Raw genomic sequence first — 26,747 nt, forward strand, 5'->3', positions numbered from 1 at the left:
ATGGGCAGCGCTGCAGCAGCAGCGGAGAAAGCGTTGATGAAAATGGACAGCGCAAAACAAAGGCTGTCCTTTATTACAAGCCATTGCGTTGCCTTTGCGGTACGGCTGCAGCACAAGCATAGTCGCGATCCCGGAGTAATACGAGCGAACGAAAGACGAAGGAAAAAACCCGGTACTACGGTGTGTGTGCGATGCTGTGTACAGGTAAGTAAAATTAATGTACTTCGACATGCGAATGTGGCTTGTAAGCGTGGTAAAATATTGCAAAGTTAACCTTAAACGATCCTGATGGGACGCATTCCGAGTTGGGGATCGCGAACGTACGAGCCAACCAGCGTGCCGAGAGCAAGGTTTGCAAAGCTGTGGGATGCGTTTTGCTCTTTAGCCGTTGGTTTCGAGGTAGTTGGTGTCTAAACAAACATCTCCCTTGTCGATGATATTGCTTATTAAAGCATGTTTGTGCTTTGAAGAAAAGCTTTGAAAACAGAATACAGCTACAAAGATTCAAGGTAATTTGTCCTGCACATTTTGGGAGTTGCAAACACAAGAAAGGTTACAATGATAGCAACGAAAATGAGGAATGTCGCGAACTGTCGTGTTGCAGCGTTTTGTGCTAAAAGAGAAATTATCCTTTTATCAGTTAAAGACACGTAGATAGTATTGTGTGTCCATCGAGCGACCGGGCGGGTTTTGTTTTGAGGGCACCGGCATTATCAAAGCGCTGCGTAAAGTTTTGTAATTTACATTGCTTTATGGGGTTCGCTTTTTTACGGTTATTGCTGCGTTATTATCACAACATAAAACGGTTCGCTTGGTGTACGGTCCCCGCTGCCGGGGGGTGGTAGAAAAGGGAGAAAAGCAGCATAATACTTTTTTTCTTAAATAAAAATGTTCGTCCTCATAAAAGCAAAGGCTTCGCCCAGGGGTCAGGGGACAGGGCAGCTACATATTTAAAACACCGACAGCTCGTTCACCAATACGCGCCCCGCCTAAGCTTACTGGGGGGAATGGTGTAATGCTGTAGAATAATTTATCGCCACCATTCGCACCGTGCCCAGACAACCTTCAAAAAGCTAGAGAAAATAGAAAGAAGAGAACCAAAAACAAAAAAACGCACAAGGCATGTGATTTTCTTACCCTTCGGTAAGACAAATGGTATTAGCTTGGGGTGGGACTAACGGCGGACGAGCGAGCGACGAATATGATAAGGCAAAAGGCCTCCGAAGCCGATACCGAATTGTGCTTGATTGCGATAAATTATTCAACGATCCGTGGCGATTTTTGGATATACCAAGGTTACATAGCATGAGGGAGGAGATAGAGAGAGATAAATATTCATATACAGAGAGAGAGAGAGAGAGAGAAAGAACAAGAGCGCGGTTCCGGCGCAAGGTGTTTGGTTGTAAATAACGTATCGAAGCATCCGGGGCCAGGGTGGATTCGGTTTTTTGGGCCGTCGAACACTGTGGCAGCCCACCCGGAATGGGAAATGAAGTCTATTTTTGTTGTGTCGTATTAAAATTTTGGGTTGTTTTCACTTTTTCTCATACTGATTGGATGGCAAAGTGCCCGCAAATGGATGAAGTCAGCTGCAGGTTCGGTTCGGAACAGTACCGTGCTACGGTGGTCGTGTGTTTTTAGCGAGGTCGCGTACACCACCCTCTACACCTCTATTAATCATGATGGAATGGTTTTATGCTATGAAAAGAGAAGATGATGCCACGCAGCATCAGCACATTGCGCGAGGGCTGGTGTGACCGTTCATTGGCGTTGCCGACAATTTCCATTTGCTTTACTTCGGTTTATTTTGTACTTTATGATCTCTTTCTCGTTCTCTTTCTCGTTCTCTCTCTCTCTCTCTCTCTCTCTCTATCTCTCTCTCTCTCTCTCTCTCTCGCTGTTGGCCTACACAACAGAGAAATTGATTTCTTTGATTAAACTCGTCCCCACATCCCCCTAGCCCCCCTGTGCTCCGGTGCGGTACATTCAAGGGTAGCATTCGCCCGGGCACCATTCAACCATTAATTCTAATTTTCATACAAACCGTCTACAAAACCACGAGGCTAAACAAAAAAGAAAAAAAAGGATAGACAAAAGAGGATTGAAATTGTTTCTCAGTATAGTGGGGGGAAGCGTTTCCCGTTTTCTGTTTGTCTCGTTCATATATATTTTTTCTCAACCACAACATTTTCCTTGTATTTCCGTTCGTTTTATTCCACTCGCCCAACGCGCCCGGTACGTAGTCATTAATCAACGACGATCTTGACTTGACCGGGGCTCGGCATAAAGTTGGCCCTGTAAAAGCACAACCAGCGACCAACAAATAGCACAATCGAAATAGAGCACGGATGAAAGTATCACAGCGCGGCAGCAGTACGGTATTATTATGGCTATTGGGTCATAAATTCTGGCGACATGATGATGATGCTTGCCCGCTGCAAACAATCAGCAGCCGTGCAGCGTAAACTTTCAATTGAGCTATCAGAAACATTTATCAAACTTTCAGTTTTGGTGGTTGGTGGTGGCGTGTGTGTTGGGCAGAGTGAGGAAGTGCTTTTTAGTTGTGTACCGTTGCGAGCGGATAATGCTGACCTAAGCCTTACAATGGAACTCAATTACACGCAGAAAATATAGACTTGTAAATTAACACGATTTCAAAAGCGACGAGTAAGTAACACTTTCTGTAGATGGTCATTCAGAGCTTATATTATTGAGATAAGTTGAAAAAATTGGTATCAAAGCATTCGCGTTTGAAGAGGAAAGGCTAACGGTTTGGAAAACTTTTACCATCAATAAGCTTGTTTTATGTTTTACACAATTTCGACCAAAATGAAACGGAGGCATTAGCTTCCACAAAAGCTTCCTACGATCATTTTAACGCTCTATTGGCGATAAAATTCCATCAAAGCTTTTTATTCCACCAGACCGATCGAAAATGGTGTGCAGCTTTCGAGCAAGAGCACGAGAGCCAAATAATGCCTCCTCTATCTGTGAAACCATTTTTTCTTTATTCACTTCTATCACTCCAGCATAGGAAACTGGGTAGATTATTCTGAATTTTAACGCCATCATCAAAATGCCGGCGTCATGTTCGATTAAGTTTGATTATTCGCTTCAATTTGCACTTTCATCTGCACACCCATTGTGATCGCGTGCTATTGGGATGAAAATAACACATTAAAGTAGAGCCTCACACAACATTGCACCACCACCTACATCGTGTTGTGTGTGTGCGGAATGGAACAGAACATATAATTAACAGTTTTGTAAGAAACTTCACTCACAATAACGCAAAAGCCCACCCGTTCAAGCTCGCCCGTACAATGTAATGGTAACAAAATGTGCGTCCAACTTTCCCAAAATATCAAGCGAACTTTAACCTTTGCAAATCAAGACCGAAAACGGGGTCCGGGGTTTGCGTTTACCCCAACCCTCAAAAACCCAACGAGACGGAGATGCGGAGCAAACGTGAAATATGAAAAACACATAACAAACTGCAAACTCTCCAGAGTGGGCGTTTTGGGACAGGTTAAACGGAACGGGGAACAGTTTCCGTGCCACTGCCTTTGACTGACGGCTTCTTCTTTTTTTTGCTTTGTTTTTGATTTAGCTGTGTGCCACCAGACTCCAGCTCTGCTTTGGTAGGGCAATAAAGAAAGCCTACATGGGGATGATGGGTGAGAAAATTTAATTTACGTACACGCCGCTGATCTTTCTTTTCTTTTTCATTCGTGTCATTCAGCTCAACGTACCTTAACCACATTCTACCACGGGTTCGTTATCTTTTCTTACGTTATGGTACGTTTTTTAAGAGTGCGTATGCCTGTGTGTGTGTGAGTGTTTTTTCTTGTGTAACCTGTGCGGAAACATGCACGTAATAAGTGTACGTTTCCTTTTACGCACCACGGCAAGTCTTTGTTCTTGTGAAAGCACAAAACCGTCTTGCTTCGCTCGAAAAGCAATGGTTGGGAGACAATTTGGGCGCAGCTTTTGATTTGACAGCATTCTGTGCGTTTAAATTAAGTTAATTTACGTTGACAAGTGATGAGGCAAACGATAAAAATATGTCCCACCATCATCGTATCGTGCTGGGATCGCACTTTTTCTTGGAACTACTTTGGGAGTGTGCGATTTGGTGAATGTTCAAAAATGTTCTACTATTATCTACAAATTTATTTCAGATGTATGCAGATGTATTCCATTAAAACATTGCGTAATGAAATAAATTTAATTAAATAAGCCACTTATGGACGGTAAAAATAATTCACAGTACCACCGGCTATACAATTGAACCGGCTTTTCTAATCTTTATGTCCCCCGCCAACAGTAATCCTTAATCAATTTCAGCCCAAATTCCTACCAATAGGATATCCGGAAAGCGGGGAAAAATGTACTTCAGTTTGCTTCCCAAAACTCTAAACGCCTGCAACAGAACAGGCTCAGCCACTGGTCGACAAGGCAAATTACACATCCCGCTGGGAAGGGTACGATGGCAAAGTGATTCGATGCAATTACGAGCCGCAATGAAATCTACCCAGCACACCCCACAGAGAGAGGGCCGCTGGTATTTTTGGTGCAACTAACTAGCACCGCTCTTATGTACTGTGAAGTTTACAGCAATTCATCGTACGCAAGCTCACACAAATACACACACACAAACACACCATCCAGTGAATAGCGTGTAAATTGGGTTTTCACATACGATATTTCAACCAGCATCTCTCTTTAGCTGGAATGCATTTACCAACGAGGCACATCATGTAGGCCAATTTAGGATAGACTTCGAGCTGCCGGGGCAAACGAGCCCGCACTCGCAGTGTACTTTATCCGTGTCGTTCATCGCTGCATTTGACAGCTGCTCCGTTCGCCATTGGCGCGATGCCAGTGGCACCAGATAGGCTCTACTATTGATTTAATTTAGAGCACTTTTCTGCACTGCCACAAGGGTGTACAGTAGTTACACGGAGTTGGTAGTATGAAGGCAGACATTCCATGTTTCGCGTCCTTATCACTATCACTAAAAGGTCTGCAAATTGATTAAAAACAAATGGTTGTGATGGGTTTGGTTTTTTGATGGCTGTTTAACGACCATTGTATTAGTATGTAGAACTTGTTATTTTTAGTTCAATTGATAAATCAACAAATGGGTCAATATTGTACTTTTCTAAATCAAAGTTTATTTTAAATATTCCAACGGTTCGAGTGGGGTTACAGTAGATGCGATTTTTAGCAATAAAATTCAGAATATCGCTTTCAATAGAGAGGAAAACATATCGTGGGAGAGGGAGTTCGAGAGACCAGCAATTGCACCATCGAGACATTCTTAATCCCCGATAACAGCTGCACCCAGGGAACGATGGTGCGTAATGCTCGTTAATGCTTGTTATTGACGATTGGCAGGATTAATGGAATATAAGTTACCAGAATGGTATATTTTGTGCTCGATACAATACATTGTCAGACAAAAAAACTATAAAAATAACAAAAATACAACTTACAATGAAGAAATGTTTACAAAGCTCTGTATTATTGTATTTTTGATGGAAAATAATATACGACCATAATCACCATCGTGGCGACTATGCAGAAGTTGAAGGATATTGTAAGCGAAAAACAATCCCCAAAAATCCTCTAGTATTAAATGAGATTATCTTTAATTACGAATTTCCTGCAAGGAAAATGCAACAAAGAAAACCACCCTCTTGTGGGTTTATCGAGCAGAAGCGAACCAACAAAAAAGGCAGATTATTTTCATGTGCCTAAGATCGGATTAACCCCCAACAATTTAGAGGAATTTATACCTGTTTCTTGCGCATTGGCACGGGATGCATGGGACGACCAAAATTTGGCGAAATTCGCTCCAAAGCTCGAGCCGGAAAGTAATCCGGCTCCAGGCATTGATTCACCTAACGAGGATTTCTACGAACCAGCCTAACAATAGCAAGGTTTCGCTCACTGCGACCTTGTATTATCACACATCCCAAGGAGAGCATTTGCCCTCCGGTTATGGGTGTAACTTTGTAACCAAAACTGCCCTCCTTCATACGGGTTATTCCAAATAATCTACACCACTCACTAGCACACGCAACACAGACCGGGCTGGGAGAGCGCGTGAGCGATTCATTTCTACAAATGACTAAGAAACAATTACTATTACAACGGTCTGACTCATTTGCACATCTGCTCGTGTTTCGTTTGGGCAAAGGGAAACTGTTTCGAACCGTTTTCCGCTGATGCCACGCTCTCCGCAGAGGAGCGCGGCACCGTCATAGAAGCTTTGCAAGTGGCTGATGAAACCCTTTTCTAATTTAATTTACCCACCCAACCGGTACGAAGGATTGCAAAAGGGAAATCCTTCAAAATCATTCTCGCCATCGCCACACAACGCTAACCGCTGCAAACTTTCCGGGAGATTTTCACAGTGTTCCCCCTGGTCCGTTGTTTGTGGTCGGCAGGATCGAGCGGCAAGATTATCGCGCGGAAGTGAAAAGGGTTTAAGCAGCCAATCAGTTTGTGATGAAAATCGCAGTAAATGGTTGGTAATGAGGATGGTTGTAAGGTTTAATTCTGATTCGAGTAACATAATAATTGAGGTCACTTTTATTTCCGCCCGTACAATTGCCAGTGTGTATCAAAAACTGCAACAATCTGTGACAGGACGTAAAATACTCGGGACGTACGGTGTGGCTCTTTGCTGGTGCTACGCTGCAATGTTTGCATAGTTTCAAGGAAATCTGTAAAGTGCATCCGATTTTGAAAAGTAAATATTTGCTGGCAATATCAATACCGATCTCCTCTTCCCCCCTTTTGACGGCTGCCGTCCCCACTAGAGCTCACAAACTCTTTCTGATCGGATTAAAGTGTACGAGGAAAACAGAATCGAGGGCGGCCCACATTCGTTCTCTATCGCAATCGTTTGATGTGGCTTCAGCTTTTTGTGATCGAACGTTTCGATTAGTTTGTTTGCACTGGTGCCCGTCCGGGGGTCGCCCGTCCATCCATCGACCTTTGACTAGGTTCCGTTCCACCGCCAGTCAGCTGCACCTAGGCACGCCTCGAGGGGGATTGTAAATTTAATTCCATTTGCATACCATACTACGCATCGTTGAGTACGTGTACCGATCGGTTTTATACATACAAATAAACACACACACACACACACACACACCCGAGCTCGCATACCCTGGTACGATCTCCTTCCGGGAAGTACGGTCGAAGGCTTCGCAGGGGTCTACAGCGGTATGGTTTGGAGGGTGTGAGATACGGGGTCGGTTGATATGCGCTCGAACTATCGAAATCGGTCCGCCCCGTCCGTTGTACCAGAGAATGGTAGACCAACCGGTGCAGGTCCCGGTTATGGATACCTTTTGCGGTTCAATCGACTTACTGAAGCTTAGTTCTTAGCATAACCACCTCGGGCAAACGCTGCCCACACGGCACCAAGGGCCACCGCACCGTTCAGTTCTTTTGATGTTTTCTTGAAGAAGCTACAACACACGGTTGGGGCTATTAGTGGTACAATTTATCGACCCAATGCGGGAGGGATAAGCATTCCCGTGATAGCAATTAGATGTGCCAGAAGATTCTACAAAGTCTGCATAAAATGGAAAAAAAAACTCGCCAAACAAGATGTCGAATTTTGACAGCATGGCTTGATGGTTATAAGCTTGGTTTTGCCCTCTGAGTGACCTTTATCGCGCTCCCATTTGCGTACGATTAGTGGCAAGTGCAGTAAGTGAAGAGCGTCTTGTGTAACAATCATAAAGACGTTGCTTGAGATAACAAAATCAACGTTCTCGAGCACTCACTGCCAAACAACGGCCATAATCATCGTTCGATCGAATAGGAAAATGCGTACACCAGGGTACTGTGTTGGATGGTGCGTTGTTGTGGTTTTGGTGGCAGGAAGTGGAAAAGCAAAACAATATGGTGACCCCACTGCGGGAGAGGTGGATTTCTATCCTGCCCATGGTCGAAGATGTTTGTGGCGGTAAAAGTAGGAAAGCAAAGCCACCATATTTGAGCGTTTGTTACGAAACGATGGCAAATCTACGATTATTTTCGTTACGTGATTTGATTAGGAACTTTTTTCCCCTCCTCTACCAGTAATGGGTAGTGGTGGGTGGGTAGTAGAGAGTGTGGGAACCGATTGGTACACCAGCACATCAGCACGCAAAGCGGCCTAACGGCCGTACGGCGAGGAACGTCCAATGGCAGACCTTTGTCGCCATACGTTGCGTTGCGATCCTCGACGGCTGTTGTCGTCGACTGGTCGCCGGCCGGTGCTGAAGCAGGATAATGTTTAGTCATTAATTTTTACAACCAAACCGAAAAGATGCGTGGTTGTGTGAAGGGGGGGGGGGGGGGGGGGGGCGAGAGCAGGTCACAAGGAAATGAGAATGTACATAGACAGGCGGTGACAGAATGGAACGTGGCCGGGCAAGTAAAGGTTGCTTGACTTTCGAAACGCTCTTAAGGGGCAATGGTGTGTTTGTGTGTGTAAGAAGTTCACCCCACGGCATCTTGAAGGACATAATCGAATGGAGATCACGAAAGCTCTTGAGCCATAAATAAGCGTCTACTTGTAAGCACACCTGAGGCGTGCGGGACTGCCACGATAAGATTTTCTTAAATGTCTCAGTGGACCAAGCTGCACTCAAATGCGTTCAGCTGGAAAATGGACACACACACACACACCAAGCTCCCCACAACTTCAATCAAAGATGGGCAAAGAGGAGCGATGTAGGTAAGAGGAGGGGGGGGGCATTATACGCTACGGCTCGGCTTATCTAACACAACAGGATGACCAGTCTCCTGAGGGTGCTTCAGCCACGGCAGCAAGATCCGGAGAAATATCTTCTTTCATCCCAACAGGGGCGGCCGTCACCATTCGCTTTGTTGTGCAATGGAGTGTGTTAAGCAAAGCGGGAGTTTCCAGCAGATAAACTTTGCTTGCCACATTGCCTCCACCTCGCCCCACGAGCTGCCAAAATGTCGGACGACGGTGTGCTTACGACCGACCAGTGGGCGAACCAAATGGGAAAGTTCCCTCGCTCGAGTGGAACGGGAACGGCCCAAAATCGGTAAGTAGGTGTAAAATTTTACAGTACATCACCTTCCCATCAGCAAAACGCAATCAGAGCGATTGTAAGAGAGAAAGAGAGCGCGCGCTCGTGTCGGTGCATACAGTCCAATGCACCGCAAACGATGGCGTGCTCTAATCTTTCCCTGCCCCACTCGACTTAGTACGGTTGAGTGAACTTGCGTATCAGCAGCATGGTGCTTGCAATGGTCGTTGGTCAGTTTACTAGGTGCCGGTGGTGCTTTGTTTCGGTTGTGGGGCACACAATGTTTGGTGTGCTCCTGTAGAGGTCGCCCTAAGGTGAAACCAAGGGACTCGTGATCGAAACACGCAAAATGTTGATGTTTGGTGGTGGTCGCAAAGCTGCTTACTAACTTTACACTGTTTGCTCGGTACGGTTCGTTTCAGTTTACCCCATAGGAGGGAAAAGAGTGAGAGAAAAAGAGAGAGAGAGACACACAAACAGAGATAGAGAAAGAGCGAGAGAAAGAGTGAGTGGTAACTAATTGTGACCGACAAAGTGCCACAGACTTACACACCAGGGGTTTTAAAAACAGTCCGGAAACGAAATAGGTACACGAGACATCCTGCACACTATGCCCACGTCCATGGTGCTCTAAACTCTTTTTCCGGCACATTTTAGGAGGCAAAGAAAGGGCGCACCATTTGCAGTAGTGCACTTTGAGCTTCATCAACTTCACGCCATGCAAATCCAGTGGCCAGTATTGTGCATGGCTAGGGAAAGAACATAGGGTAAAAAGATGCATGGATTCGGTCAGGGGAAGAGCTGTTCAAATCCATAATAAGCTTTGTGTCCGGCGCCAGCGAACGGGCAAGAGTTTGCGCCTGCCAACCCGGCACCAAGCTACGCTACTCGTTGCACACGTTTAAGTGCTTAGTCACGCTCGCTTGCAGCCGTTAGTCATTAGTATTTGCATTATTAAAACGTGCCGTAACGAAAGCATTAAGCGCGAGTGTGCCTACAATTCCGACGATAGCAGGGCTCATTTTTCGGAGAGTCAGAAGGGTGACGTGATATTTTGACAAGTGACAAAAGGATACATTTTTTTTCTGGAGGAAGCTGGTCGTTTTAAGCTTTGCTTGCTGAAAGGGAATACGTTTGTTTTTGTAAGCGGGCGTCAAGCTTTACAGCAATAGATACGCAAGGCAAACCTTGAAGTGGTCGAACTAATAATTACTCAGCAAGCAGGATGTGGTGTGACGGCCTGTGCAAATTATTTAGACTTTATCGAAACCTCCATCGCAAAACCCCTCGGTGCGCATACTCGCGTATGCAAAGGCTGTGCGATTTTGACATTGATAAGGCGTCGAAAGTATACGGTACGGAGGCACGCAACGTTTCAGCACGCAGCCATCAAACACGCGTCCTAATCAAGTGGGTCAACGCGGGTAGCGACTGATGCTTATCGGACCCGCCCGAAAAGGGGAAAAGGAGCTTCGGCTTCAAAGCGCCAGAGAAGTATGGGCAGGCTGGACGGAAAAAGCCATTCCATACATTGCTGGGGCTGGAGCAGGTTTCAGACCAAACCCCAAGGGTAAGGAAAGTTTTGTCGATAGTTTTGCTGTAAGCTATAATGTACGAAAGAACCGCTACGAAAACACTTCAATTATGGGACGTTTATTTAGCAGCATTAATAAGCGACTCGTTAGGGCGACATGGACGAACGACCAGCACCAGGTCGATTGAACGTAAAAGGCAAAAATGGGAGAGAACAACACTGTTTATCACTGTAATGGAAAAGTCCATAAATCCTGCGCCAAGATTTGACGCCATTTTGGAAGCACTGGCTCGCAAGGGCTGTTCGTTTGTTCGTTCGTTCGTTCGTTTACACATTTTCAGTCCATCTGCTACCCGTCCGGAGGTTTATTGTTGGCGTCTTCGTCGTTCGGCTGCTTCCACCACCACCACCACCACCACCACCGTTGCCGAATGCTGCACGTCTTTTATGCTAAATTAATGTTAGTGAAACTTTTTAATTGCATGTAAATAAAGTGTGTGTACAGCGATAAAGCGGAAAGACCGCACGGTTCCACTGGCGCACGCCTCCATCTTGCCACTCCACTCGAGGCTCGGAGTGGTTTTCATTTTAATTCCATACCATCCGGTGTCCGGCAATGTGTCTGTGCTGTTTTTCTTCTCTTTTTGTCGTCTTGAAGAAAAGCATTTTTGTTGTTATTGGTCTTCCCCCCCTTCCCCCCTCTCCCCTGTTTGTACAACACCGGCACCTCTTTGGCAATGCAGGAAGCGTTGCGAAAGAGAGTAAAGCAAAGAGAACTTCATCTTTGTGCAAATGAGTTGCAGAAGGTCAACGAGCGGACAAAAAGTATGCACAAGGGAAGTGGAAGTACAAAAAAAAAAATCGCTTCACTGTATTACAAACGATTTTTCCATTCTTTTTTCCGCTGTGTCCACTTTTGCTCAAGAAGCCAAACTCACTAAACTCTACAATGGGCAATAGACATACAAAGCACGGAGCGATGAATGAAGCCGGAAATTTGAACTTCTTTGCGTAGGTTTTAGTTAAAAAAAACAGCAAAAGAAATAAAACATTTACTTGTACGCAAGCTGGTCGTAACTTTGTAGTTCGCAATGGCTGGAATGTACGCTGGATCAGCGACACACAAGAAAGGATCAACATTCTTCTTGTGTAAGCTTTTCCACTTACAGCAATCCACTTAGCTTGAATAGGGATGTCGAAGAAGAAAAAAACGAAGAGTTTGAAGTTTTACAGTAAGCTTTGAGATTCACTTTAATTGTGTACTCCGTTGCAAGCAGTTGAGCTCGGAGCGCCCATCGACTGCACTGCTGACAGTGGCACAAATCAAAGAGTGTCTTTTATTGCGAACGGGGTTTAACTTTACGAACGCAAAGAAAAGCGAAGAGAAAGTATACAAAAAAAATGCCATCGTTAGCATAAACCTGGTCCGCTCGAAGGCTCTGCCAGCACTAAGGGTAAGAGATTGGCCGATATTGATTTTACAACTTGTCATTTCACTCACACACGCACACTTTAAGAGAAAAAATGGCCAAACCCTATCGTATACAAACCTACAAGCCTTCAATGTGCGTGTGATTTCAGTGTGCAGGAAACCCCGGCCACAAACATTAGCTCTTTATTTTCATCATCCTTTCCGATTCCGATCCTTTATGGTGCCATCGCTGGCCAAGACACCGCCAACGAATGACTCCAGCCTTTTACGACTCCATTAGTAGGTAGTATGTGTGTCACCTTCAGCACGTACTAAGCTTTAGCAATTAGCCAAACGCGGTCATGAGTTCTTTTGCTTTTGCTACGGCAATCTAACACGACGACGACCCGTGAGCATGAGCTGGGAGGTAAAGATATATTACCCCGTTGTGAGAAAAAAGAGCAGAACTGCTTTTATTTTTCTATACTACCTTTTCACCGGTCCCGGTCGGTGACCTAGTTGGCAAGGCTTTGGAGTAATTAACTATTTCTACAGCGAGCGTTCAGTGGTGCTTCATAGCCAGCACACGTGTGGGAAAGCTAACCATTTGAATAATTATTCTGCCAAGTGTGAGCAAAGTTTTATTAGTTTAGTAGTTGTAAAAGTTGTTGTTCTCCTCCACGGTGGGTGATGCATTGGTTCTAGCATTGGTCGTTGGAGCTAGAGTGAATCATGAAAAAATACTCTGAAAGGAAGGTATTAAGTTCACTAAAAGCAAACTGAAAACTCCTGTCCGCTGCACGCTTTTGCATAATTAAACGTTGATTGAACAGAAACTTGTGAGATAGCCTCAAAGTTAAGGCATGCTTCATTTTGAACTAGCTTGATGGAAATTTAGTAACAAAAGAAGGAAAGTGAAAGGCACCATGCATTTTAATGTGCTTTAAAGTCTGCTAAAAGCAGTCTAAACGAAACTGTATTTACATACATTCGGGCTGCTTTAACGCCCAAATGTATGCAATTCTCTTTTCCCCCGTCTTCATTATTTCACTCGTGTGACACATTCTCGATCCATGCGCTAATTTTGCTACAGATTGTCAATCTCTGCTTTAAATCAATAAGCTCTCCCGTCACACAGGACCCTATAGGGATAGAGTCGAATGCCATCAAGACTTTTCACCCTCTTGGGATGTTAGCTCGAGATAAAAAAAAAACACGCACTCACTACGGGAGGGTGATGATGAATAACATAAAGATTTACTTCGATATTGATTACTGAAAAGTCACAATCAGTGAAGAAAGAGAGACACAGAGAGCATGAGGGTGGGTGGTACTTACTTTGTCTCGGATTTCCTGTCGCATCTTCTCCCGCTCCTCCTCCATCTTGCGGTGCTTCTCCTTGCGTCGCTCCTCGGCCTCGCGGATCGCCTCCTGGCGTTCGCGCTCTGCCTCCTCTTCCTTCTCTTTGTCGTTCTCATCGTCGCCTCCGTCACCTCCAACAGCGCCTGCAAGTTATAGCACACATTACAAGGGGGAATACAATATGGAAGCGCATCGGCTTGCGCGGGGGCCCCAGCGTTTTCTCAGCACACGTTCTTGTTTATTACTCTTGGCGCGGACCCAGGAGCGGAGGCGCACACGCAATTGTTTGCGAATACACGCGAGTGGAAAATCGATCATTGGGATCGGGGCAAAAGCCCCTGCCGCGTAGACCGTGTATGTGATCGATTGCGTATGTGGGGCCAGAGGTGTTAAGACATTGCCGGATACGGGGAGAGAGAGAGACAGACAGAGTGTGAGAAAGAGAGAGAGAGAAAGCTGCAGGATCTAATTTTATAACCAATACTTTACCACCGTCGTGAATACGGCCAGGCAGTGGAGAGTGAAGATTGGGGCGGTACACGAAAAAATAAAAATCCCCGAGTCACCCGAAACACTCGAAACACTTCTAAGTTAATTATTGAAATGGAAGAACCCTGTCAAGCTGGGTGCCGTTTCTCGCCGGGTGTCCCCGTTTGCTGACAGCGGGAGACGGTTGCGCCGTTGCACGTTTTCCTGCCACTTCGAGCGACGGCGCCGACGATGGCGCTAGACGGACAGCGCCGGAACGGCTTTGGCGGAGGAGAAACGTAGATTGCGAAAGTGAATAATTCAATTACCCCTGCAGGCAGGCTATCACGAGGCAGCGCCATCATCACCGTCAGCTTGGCGGCGGGCTGGCGCTTTAGGCTTTAAGAATTTGTAGAGCTTGCGCGATACAATTTATTTTGTTTAACGTGACAATTGCGACGAGTGAATTACACGTGAACTGTATTGGTCGGCGGTCGAAAGATAAGAGAGCGACAATCGGCGCATCCGATCGCTCGCAAGCTCGAGGACCACGATCGGCGCATCCGATCGCTCCTATTCGTGTCCTATCCTTCGTGTCCTATCCTTCGTATCCTATACTTCGTGTCCTATACTTCGTATTACATCGCTACCTACCTACACTAACTTAATCTTACCACAGTGTGACGCTCGAAAGTGGTGAATTCGGAAAAGCAGCCAGGAGCGCAACACCACCAGTGGTGCCGAACACCACACGATCCCCCTCCAGTGACGTAGTCACGCTTTTATATCTGCCGTCAAACGCTTATTGCGGACTCGGCGGTCTTATTCTTAGCGAAAATGAACATGTTTTTTCGTTACGGGGGACTTTTCCAGCGGCTTGGTTGCCTTAGTATGAGCTTCACACTCAAAAGCGGGTTTGAGTCGATCAATAGAAATTGATTCATTCCTATCCTTCATTTGAATGACAAAAAATTTTCTGAATCTTCGAACAACGGTATATGGACCGTCATAGGGAGCTTGAAGTCCTGTTTTGACCTTATCAACCCTGACAAATACTTGTCTACAATTTTCTAGGGCTTTAGGTATGTAGTTGTTCGTATTATTGTTATCTCTAGGGCTCGATGGCTCTACGGATTTGAATGCTTTCTTTAAATCAACGATTAAGTCAGATGTATCATCATCGATTTCGTCTCTAGATGGTACAAAAACTTCTGCAGGTAATCGGAGACTTTGACCGTAGACCATTTCTGCTGGGCAACCTCTGATTTCATCTTTATAAGAAAGACGAATGCCGAGAAGTATTAATGGTAACCGAACTGTCCATCGTGGTGAGTTCCCACTAGCTTTTAAGGCTTCCTTTAGCCGACGGTGGAAACGTTCCACCATACCGTTGGCTTGTGGATGATAGGCAGTGGTTGCAATATGGTGTGTGCCCAATAGTTTGGTCAACTCCTCGAATAATCTTGAAGTGAATTGTCTTCCTCTATCTGTCGTAATTCTTAACGGACAACCAAACCTAGACACATACTGTTCCACGAAAGTTTTGGCAACAGTAGCCGCAGAGATGTTAGTTAGAGGATAACACTCTGGCCATCTGGTGAAACGATCTACTACTGTTAATAAATATATTTTGTCCTCAGATGGAGGTAAGGGTCCAACAATGTCCATATGAATATGGTCAAACCTTCCCTTTGGAAGTGAAAAAGATTCCAAAGGTGATTTTGTGTGCCTAACTACTTTAGCTCTTTGGCAAGCAGAACATGCGCGAGTCCAATTAGCTACATCTTTATTTATGGCTGGCCAAAAATATCGATCAGTCATCATTTTCCTAGATGCTTTTATGCCAGGATGGGAGGCATTGTGCACACCATCGTATGTTTCCTTACGTAAGGATTTCGGGACGTACAGTCTATTTTTCCCCGTAGAGACCTCAAAATACAATTCTGTGTTGTTTAGCAAAAGCTTATCAAGTTTATAAGCAGAGTTTTTATTTTTTTTATTCTCCAATAATGTTTTCAATTGTTCATCAGTACGTTGACATTCAGAGAAAATTTTGTAATCCAAGTTACTAATTGAATCCGTTTCTGCCACACGCGAGAGAGTATCTGCAACTATGTTGCTGTCTCCTTTGATGTATCGAATGTCGCTTGAGAACTGAGAAATGAAATCTAAATGACGATTTTGTCGAGGTGATTTCTCGGTTTTTGACGTCAGCGCTGTGGTGAGCGGTTTATGGTCAGTATATATAATAAATGACCTGCCTTCTAAAAAATGTCTAAAATGCTTGATGCTCAGCACGATTGCCAATAATTCTCTATCGAACGTAGAGTATCTTTGTTCGGTTGGGGTGATTACTCTAGAGAAGAATGCTAGTGGTTGGCAACTTCCTTCAAAATGCTGTTCCAGCACCGCTCCCATGGCGAAATTAGATGCGTCCGTGGTTAAAGAATAAACTGCATCGGACCTTGGGTGTGACAGTATCGTAGCTTTTGCTAGGTCTGACTTGACCTGAAGGGCCGCTTTGTCGCACTCCTCCGACCAGTCGAATGTCTTTAATTTCTGCTTGGTGTGCTGTGCTATCAACTTGTACAAGGGTCTCAACGTATTTGAAACGCTCGGTAAGAAACGGTGATAATAGTTGACCATTCCCACAAATCGCTGTAGTTGTTTAACCGATTTTGGCGTTGGGAATGTTTTTATCGCTTCTACCTTATCCGCGCATGGGATAATTCCATTAGCTGAAATTGTGTGGCTTAAGAAATTAATGGTAGATACACCTAGCACACACTTGGACGGTTTAATTTTTAAATCGTATTCTGCCAGCCGATTGAACACTATGCGCAAGTGCTCAAGGTGCGTTTCCTTCGTCGAACTGGCAATTAGAATATCGTCAATGTAGACGAATACGAAACTGAGGTCATTGAATAAACTGTTCATGAACCTCTGAAATGTTTGACCGGCATTTTTTAAACCAAAAGGCATTCGTAAAAATTCGAACATGCCGAAAGGGGTAGTAATGGCCGTCTTATGTATGTCCTCTTCTGCTACTGGGATCATATGATATGCTCGTACTATGTCAAGCTTTGAAAAAAAATTGCAACCCTGCAGTTGCATGGTAAAGTCCTGGATGTGAGGGATCGGATACCGATCTGGTGTCGTAATGGCATTAAGCCTTCGATAATCCCCACATGGTCTCCAGTCATTGTCACCCTTCGGCACCATATGCAAGGGTGATGACCCTGGTGATGATGATGGGCGACAAATTCCTAAGTCTACCATTTGCTGAAATTCCACATGCGCGATTTTTCGCTTTTGCGGGTCAAGGCGACGTGGCTTCGCAAAAGGCAAAGGGCCTTTGGTTTCAATATAATGAAACACATTATGACATACTGGCTTTCTGTAGTCCGGTGGTTCTACCAAAGATGGAAACTGGTGTAGAACTCGTCCGAAGTCTCCTGCTTCAAGTACAAAATGTTTAGGGGAAGGAGTATCCACAAGTGCCAATGATCCTATGATCGCTAAATTAGTGGTCGAATCAATTAGCTTACGCCCTTTGATATCCACTAGTATTCCGGTTTTGTATAAAAAATCCGCTCCTATTATAGGACGATTTACGGATGCTATGATAAAAATATGGGTAAAAACTCTTTTGAAACCTAAACTTACTTGAATCAGCTTTGTGCCATACGTCACTATGGTACTTCCGTTGGCTGCTTGCAAAACTAAGTCTGTAGGTTTATGAGCTTTACCAGCTAAATGAAATGGAATGACGGATACATCAGCCCCTGTGTCCACTAAAAAGGTAAATGATGTCATCATATCATTTACGAACAAACGAGGAGAAGTACTATATGCTCTAGGGAGATCCGCCAACTCCCGTGAGCTTCTTAGTTTTTTTCTTCCTCTGAGTGTTTGACTCGTGTTGTGGAAAAATTACAGGGCTTAACACACTTGGTTGCTCCGTTACCGTATCTGTAATGATACCAACAAAATGGTTTCCTATCACGAGATGGACTTTGGAAATTTCTTCGTTCTCTAGAGAAGCTGCGTCTATGATCACGATGTTGTCGTTGGGAAAGATTTGACATCTTCTTGATCATGTCGCGTAGTTCGCTTATTTCACGCCGGATTTCATCAGACGCTGAATCGCATGTAACTCTAGCACGAGTATTCACTTCGGATAGTCCACTAGATTGTGTGCATTCCCATAACCTGTCTGCTATCCGCAATTGCTCAGCGTGATCTTTTGTATCAACTGCAACTAAGGCTACCTCAATCGATTTAGGCAGTCTTGACTTCCACAATTTCCTCACAAGAGTTACGGAAAGATCGGTAGAATCCCCAGCTATCTGTAGCATGTATCGATAGAAATCTGATGGAGTTCTATCTCCTATCTCAACATGATATAACAATTTTGACAATCGTGTTTCCTCACTACTTGTCAACCGTTTTAAAATTTCTCCCTTTAAGTGAGAGTATGGTTTTACCGGGTCAGGACTTTTCACAATGTCCAGCACCTTAGCTAATACTTCCTTGGACATTGCAGCGATCAAATATGTGTATTGCGTGCGCTCCCGTGAAATTTTTGAAAGCTCAAATTCCGCTTCTGCTTGAGCGAACCAAACCTCTGGAACGTCCTCCCAAAAAGTTGGTAACTTCGTAGATATACGCTCTACCCCCAGGGGAGGATCGCCCGGTGCCGACACCTTTGTCGTTCCTGCCGAACTTGAACTCTCCTCACCCTTTCCTTCGGCACCAGCTTTCAAAGACATCACTCTGTGGTTTACAAAACCAATACAAAGAAATCTAACCTGTTTTCTAATTCACTACACGCACTTAAATTTTTAAACGTACCAAGGATAAAAATGACCTATAATACTGATCGCAAAATTCAGTTCAATAAATACAAGGTTTTTATAAAATGCAAGGAAAAATTCAAAACGCGTAGTATTTCAGTATAATTTATAACGAAGAAAATGTGAAAAAAAATACTGCGCTAAATTGTATACGATAAAAATGTACTAATGAAATTGCACGTAAGAAATTGCACGTATTTTCTCGTAAAACTCGTAAAACAACGTTGCACTTAATGAAATATTTACTTATAAACGCACCGAAAAAGAAAAAAAAAAAAAAAAAAAAACACGCGTCGTATAAAACGCATAAAAATACACTGAGTTTCTGGCACAAGTATCACCGAATGAAAAATAATAATAATAATAATAATAATAATAAGGAACGGGCTCACCGGTTGTCGATCGATGAAAACTGGATACAAGGCCGCTTTCAACACCGCGTGGCTCCGAAAACGCGATGGCGCTACTACTTCCAAAACGCGATGGCGCTACTGCTTCCAAAATGCGATGGCGCTACTGCTTCCAACACCGCGTGGCTCCAAAAACGCGATGGCGTTACTGCTTCCAAAACCGCGTGGCTCCAAAAACGCGATGGCGTTACTACTTCCAAAACCGCGTGGCTCCAAATACACGATGGCACTACTGATTCCACGGTGGTGTTTCTGGTCACAAACAGCGACAGTGATGCTCCTTACGGGAAATCGGGTGGCTTCCTCTCTACCCCTTGGTCGTGTGGTTTCCGTGCTTACACGGACACGTTGTCGAACTTGTAGCTCTTGCAGATGAAAAACACGATGACAATGGGCTCTCCGTGATCACAGTATCAAACGTGATATATGTGATCGTTCTGCTTATCTCGTGACCACAACGCACGGTGGTGGCACTTTGTATCTACTGATGTCAAATGCTGTACGGCTCCGGGAACTATGATGCTGGCCGAAAACCCCAGGGTACTCCTTCAACACAGCGATGACGTGGGCCCGAGAAAAAAAAATACTCTTACGGGACGTCGTTGGCTCCGAAAACGGAGGGCTTCAGCAGGGCACTCACGGTGAATAGTAGTCGATCGACCGAACAATCGTGGTTGTGTAATATTATCCTACTGGATACGGCGAAACCACAAATCGCGTCGGTGATAGATTTCTCCTTCACTCCAAAATGCGCTTCAAGCACACGGGATAGCGATGTACCGGGACAATGGATTACGTCGGCGGCAAATACTTAACCGATGACGGCGACGGAGAATGTTCTCCTGGGCGATTGATCACGACAGCAATTTTTCACGTTCCGCGATTTTGATCACGTCGGGGTCACCAATGTAGAGCTTGCGCGATACAATTTATTTTGTTTAACGTGACAATTGCGACGAGTGAATTACACGTGAACTGTATTGGTCGGCGGTCGAAAGATAAGAGAGCGACAATCGGCGCATCCGATCGCTCGCAAGCTCGAGGACCACGATCGGCGCATCCGATCGCTCCTATTCGTGTCCTATCCTTCGTGTCCTATCCTTCGTATCCTATACTTCGTGTCCTATACTTCGTATTACATCGCTACCTACCTACACTAACTTAATCTTACCACAGTGTGACGCTCGAAAGTGGTGAATTCGGAAAAGCAGCCAGGAGCGCAACACCACCAGTGGTGCCGAACACCACAAATTATACGCATAGAATGGCACTTGGAATTTGGCACTTGTTTATGCTTGTTGTGTTGTACCCCCTGCAATGATAACGAACGATTACGCTGTGCGGTGAGACAACGTCGCTTCGTTGGGTTCACGTGCACAGGAGTGTTCTATGAATTTATATACTTTCACAACTACGGAGGCTATGCATCATTGTGTCTCCTTTCTGTGACCGCCTCATGGTTTGTTTATTTTTCCTCGCCTATTTATAACGATGCGGCGCAATCAAAAAAAACCTGCCCTTCAAAACTTCTATGTCACCATTCATTCGTGGAAGGTGTGCTGCGACGGTGTGATAAGGAAATTGGATAAAATATTTTGGTTTCATTACACCGGACACTGCACACCGGAAAGTGGAAGGAAATGAAGTGTTTTTTCGGCGAAACCCAAAACGCGGTATCTAAAAATTGAGTTACACACAACTGTGCGTACTGACCGAGCGACGACGAGCGACGGACGGCTCGTACCATGATGGTCATTCCTGACAGGTGATCTTATCAAAGGTGCTTCCTTTCTTCCGCACGGAGGGCAAGCATTCCCGTGAAGACGCTGCCTGCTTTTCTTATCATTTCACTCACATTGGAACGGCAACCGAACCGCATCTTAAAAGCTTTTCATAAGTCAATTTACGAGCCGTTTCGGGGCTTTGTTGTTTCCCCCAACGCTGATAAAGATGGCGACATGGGACATGGCGTGCCTGTGGTGAATTGGTGGACGGTGTACCGGTGCTGTGTGCAGGTTGGTGGAATACATGCCCACCCTACCACCGAGCGAGTAGCGAGTGTAGTTCTCCATTACCGACTTACCTAATTACGGTGAGATGAAATATTAATGAAAAATTTACTCCGCAATTAAGCGTGTACACTGCCCGGGCCTGGCTCGGCTCTGGCAAAGGGAAAGTACCCGAGCCTCACCTGCCACTGAGCCTCACCTGCCTGTGCGCTTCACTTTTGCGGTACAAAACAGTCATTTTGAGCCCAACATGCTTCCCGGACGCTGTAGCAAACCCGTACCCATTACAGTAAGACAACCACTTGCATATTTAATGCTGTAAATGGCTAGTGCAGAACAAAATGGGGTTGGTACTGTCTGCCGTGGGCCGGTTGGTTTTTCCTACATCAAAGCTACATTGTAAACAGTGTTAGGCGTAGTTGGGACGGGGAACTAGTGTCACACAGCGGGCACGACCGACCGACTGAATGTGCGAAAGCCTCCATCGAGCTGTGACAGCTGAGTTGGGACTAACCACTTTTAGCGAGACTTTCCGCGTAGAAGGATTGCAGGATTAGTTCATTAGCCGGAGAGCATTGAAAGTGGATTATCTTCGTCCTTCTCCCCCGGTTTAGCACGCGATTACGCGTAACACCAAACGTACCGACGCCGGCTGCTGGTACGGTGCGATTGTTGACAAATCGACGAACCTTTCGAAACGGACGGCCGAACAAGCGGACAAGCCACATCTCTGACGCTGTCTATCCTTCGTTCCCATCAATCTCGCAGATTGTCGATCAATCAAAAGGCTATCTGGTGCGGCCCGAGAATCGTTCGGAAGAGTTTACCCGTGGATGTACCGTTTGACAAATGGATTCCGTTCGATGGCCGCTGGACGCAGAGCTGATGAAGTTTCTCCGCCCCACCGGATGGACAAGTTGATTTTAGGAAATATTTCAACCTCGGAGAAAAATCACGGTCAAGACACGGCGGGTGATTTAGAACCGGACGGAAGCGGTAGCTTGGTAGTGCGTCGTGCCTTATGTGTAAAGGGCAAGGAAAACCGCCCCACTTCGCTTTCTACCTACCCACCTACTGCTGAGCTGAGCTGCGCGTGTGTAATGGACGTGTGATTTATTTCATCGATTTGATCTTAAATCACATCAGGAACGACCACGGGAGCGTACCGTGGTACGAGCCCGCGAGAGCGCTAAGTCGCTAACATGCTGCTGTTATTTTTGCTGGCTGTGTTGTGTTCGCTGTTATGTATCGAACCGTTTTGCGACCGCCATCGACGGAGCAAGGGCAAAAAGTTACAGCAAGCGTAATGACCACCTAATACTACGGGAGAGCGCTACACGTCGATCGATGGCATGTTTGGGAGCCGTTAGGCTGATAGGCAGAAGGTGAAAGATGAACCCACATGGGCTCAACAACCTTCCATTAGTGTTTATGCTACCTGCTATGCTTTGCTTCAGTCATAGACACACACACACACACACACACACACACACACACACACACACACTTGAACACTGAAATAATTTACAATGGTAGTTTAAGGGGCGTTTGCCGTTCCTGGAGTTTCGCTGCCAAAGGGGAGCGATCTCGTATCGTTATAGCGATTGTACGATTGCGAAATGGTACCGCTCAGAGAGGGGAAAAAACTGTTGGGCATCAATTTCCTTTTTTCTCCCGGGCATGTTTGCGATTTACGCTACGCTGCTGTAAACGGTTATGATGGCGCTCTATGGAGCGTTACCGAATGAACTACCGGCGAGGCATGCGTTTCAGCATGCTGTTTAAAAGCCAAAAACCATAATCGAGCCAAGCCAAATCCCATGGTTTTTTTCTCTAGCGCTCCCCTGGACAAATATGCTGTGCTGGATGATTGGTGGTCTATGTGCTGCGTGTTACGTGTAGCGTTCAGTCGTTTCCAGCCGGTAATTGAATCTGCCATAGCGTTTACGGCTTGTCACAACGCCTGCCCATAATGCCAATCATTCTTCCCGATTGTGTGTGTGTGTGTGTGCGTGTGTGTGACAGCACGTTTTTGTATTTGCTCCTTCCAATCATATATTTTCTATAATAATCGTTATTATCGTTTCGATTATGATGTTCGAGCGGACTTGTCGTCAAGAAAGCACACGGCAAGTTTCACATAGATACATTTTCTCCCTGCCCGAGCAGCGAGCCTAGCTTACACCATTATTCCTGTTTTCCTGCTCGAAAGGCAACATCATTTGTCTCTGCTTGCGCGTGGTTTCGTGGTGCAGGAAGCGTGGCATTGATTCAAGCCAAACGCAAAGGAGAACAACAACAAAAAAGGAAACGAACTCCGGTGAGCTTTCGTTTTTCGTCTTGTGAAAACACATCGTATCGATCGGACAACAAGAAGCAAACCGTTGAGAAAAACACAGAAACAAGGCCAAACAAAATACATCACAACCCCTTTTCACTACCGTCCCTTATCTGCAGTTCTGTTTCACCTCAACCACACTTATGGTCGGCACCAGTACCGGGAACAGGGAGACCATACATGCGAGCTGCCGCTGTCTGTGTCACATTGACGTATCGTTCGTTCGTTCGTTCGTTCGTTCGTTCAATCGTTCCTTTATACACACACACACATACGGTGCGGCTACAGTCGACCGACCATCGACCATGTGTCGCCGCCATTGTCAGGCCATTATTTTATCGTTTCGAAATTGATTTTTCTGCACTCCGTTCCGTACAAAACGGGCCTTCCGTTTCTGGCACACTTTCTTCACCCCATGAGGGCAGCAGCAGCAACAAAATATCGAATCAGGCCAGTACAATTTTCTGGCCAGCCATCAGAGCTGAGTTAGCCGGGGCTTAAACATCACACCGCGTGAAGGTAATAGTTGAGGCCACACGTCCAAATAATCCCGGTAATCATACTCTGCTCTGGCTGCATTAGATTATTGATCCTGTGACGTTTTCGCCCGTCACATCAATCCAGCTTTATCATTGTTCATCCAAACTCCCAATCCCGTTGGCCGAGGTTTCTGGATGGTGGAAGGAGAACCAATAGGTCACCATTGTCACTATGCTTTTTGGGATGCGAGTGGTACATACAGACACACATACAAACGAGCGCTAATTGAAACGAACGGGATTCAAAGAGCGTTGATTTGCTGTTATGATGATTGAATATTGATTTTGCTCGCCCCGTGCCCCACAAGGGGAAGCAAGTGTGGTGCGAATCGAATCGAATCGAAAATGAAAATTAGTAGAGCCCACACTTTCTTCCTCTTATTCTCGTCTCCACCTAGCTAGCCCTGCCAGTGCCACCAACCTAGCGACGGACAATGCGGACAAATGGAAGTGTGTGCGTGACAAAAACGCGGACAATTTTCGAGGGCGGAGAACGCATTTATTGAAGCAAAAAATCTAATCAACCGATTAAGCAATTATCGGTTGAGGGTTGAGATTTTTGTTTTAGATTGTCTTTTAATATTCACACAAATTGGCTGTCGGTGAGTGTGTATGTGTGAGTTTGTGGAGCAGGAGTGGTAGAATCTGAAAAGATAAATTATTCATCGATGCAAATGCCCGACACCTATTAAAGGCAAAGTGGTTAATTTATGTCCTGTTCTATTGGAAAGCGTCGCATTTGAGGCACGCAGCTTCCGTTCATTGCCATTTGCATTTAGTTGAAGTGGTGGCATTCGTGAAACAATAGAAACCACTACTAGTCTTAGTCTGAGCCACATGCGACAACGAAAAAACAACATCAGTTTGATCAATCTTAAAATGTGACCTTTGATGGGGTCAAGCTTTTACGTAGATTAAACAAACTAACTCATGATGGGGGGGGTGCATTAGTTTGAAAGATGTCCAGACTCATCCCCAGCCACAGTGGTTAAATGGAAACGAAACTTTTCGATCAATCCAACCAGACCGGATGTATAGCACAAACGTGTCCCATTCCCGACGAGATGCAAACGCTGTGAAAACGCTTCACTAGAGGCTAAAGTAGTTGTATGGATCGTTCAACCAAAAAAGTTCGACAACTTTACCAAATGGTACAAAAGGTCCTTCAAAGAATGTGCCTGCGGGAAAGGTTCTTCTCCCATTCTGTTGATAGCTGGGAATAAAATTACAGCTCACCCTTAAACGACGAAAACGATGGGGATGCGAGAAGTAACTCATCCCGAAAGACATTTTCAAGGGACTTTTGTTTAGTGCTAATGCCCGGAAGGATGATCGGCCGTCTCTTCTCACCCTTGCCCGAGCGGGGTGACATGAAATATTCATTAACCCGGCCAAACCGCTCACAAGAAGCTATCGGAAAACGTTTTACTTGATTACATGTAAGATTCCAGTGTCTCCGGTCACATACTGTCCTGCCATCCTAATCTTCGCATGGCGGTAAAGCGAGCCTAGGTGCATAGGTTTGTGTCGGTGTGTAGGGTGTGCTATTTGCATCAGTTTGAATGGATCCTGTTTCCAATGCTATCTCATATCATCACTTCAAACCCGAGCGCGGGACAGAATCAAATCAGACCGGCAGGAAATTACACAATGAAGGACCACGTCGGTGCTGCTACTCGCAAGGATGTGAACATTTAGCTGACCACATTTACCCACACACACACACACACACACGCGTTTACATTTATGGCAGCAGAGAATGACACTCTGCGTTAAGTGGTACCAGAAGGGCGTTCTCCTGTCTCTTGCCTGACAGCTACCGGATAGTCATACATATTCATCGGGAAGCATCAGGAACGCGTGTAAGGCTGATTCACGCTCCACTCCCTGCGCATACATCGCACACAATGGCTTCGGTTATTTTCGATTGGTGTGTTCTTATCTGTTTTGCTCTGTTGGAGAACACACGGCCCAGCAGTAGCTGGATGACCCGGCCTTGGATCCGCTCTGGACGCCTTCATCCTATTAGTCGATCTTCCCAGCGGGATATGCTGCTGCAGCTTCCTTCACCGATGGCAGCGATGTGGGATGGGCGTTTAAACGGGAGTGTCGAAGAATTAATGGAGAATCTGTCCTGATAAGATTAGAGCGCTTCGAGGCGGGCAAGCTTACTAACTCCTGGGGCTTCGGACGGACGTCATCGTTTCAGCGTAAAGGTGTGGGTGAAATGTACACCCTTTCAAGTTTGCCAGCGTCTGAATAGCGTCCCCGGATCTGAAGGATGCCACCACCCCAGATGCCCGTATGTCACAATTCCGTGAACCCAAATTCCGACAAGGTTCGATGAGTTTCTCGTTCTAAAGTCTCCCTCCACCCCCGTCCGCTGTGTTGACAGAAGAGATACGGGCTGTTGTCGTTTCGAACGAGGGTCAAACCGGGCCCGACCAAAGGTGGATGTGGGAGAGGAAGGAGAAAAACGCTAGGATTCAGCTAGCCTGATACTCAAGGGCTAATAAAAGTAATTAAAAATTAATTATAATTATTAAAGTGAGCAGCTAAATACTTTCGTCCGGAAAATTGTACCCAGATCGTCCGAGTCATGTACCCTGGACACACGCTCTTTCGTGTACGGTGGAGCTATTGCTACTCCACGGTAGTGAAGAGCTAACTCGGCGAAGGCATAACACCAGATGAAAGCAGATAATTTATCATCTGCGAAAGAAATTCATGCTATTTTGCAGTGTTTGCTTTT

At 45.4% G+C, this 26,747-nt stretch overlaps 1 protein-coding gene across 17 annotated transcripts in view; it reads right to left on the minus strand.

The window, feature by feature from the left end:
• The window catches only part of LOC121590998 (complexin), a 166,213-nt gene that overhangs the window by 18,063 nt on the left and 121,403 nt on the right, over positions 1 to 26,747 (minus strand). For 15 of the 17 annotated variants that reach the window (XM_041911259.1, XM_041911264.1, XM_041911263.1 and 12 more), the window contains one exon: positions 13,352 to 13,518. In XM_041911259.1, the coding sequence (XP_041767193.1) occupies positions 13,352 to 13,518 (167 nt within the window). The remainder of the gene's footprint in view (positions 1 to 13,351; positions 13,519 to 26,747) is intronic. The other 2 variants (XM_041911265.1, XM_041911269.1) reach the window with 1 other exon arrangement.

Source organism: Anopheles merus, chromosome 2R (genome assembly GCF_017562075.2).
Source record: "Anopheles merus strain MAF chromosome 2R, AmerM5.1, whole genome shotgun sequence".
Classification (NCBI taxonomy): Eukaryota; Metazoa; Arthropoda; class Insecta; order Diptera; family Culicidae; genus Anopheles; species Anopheles merus.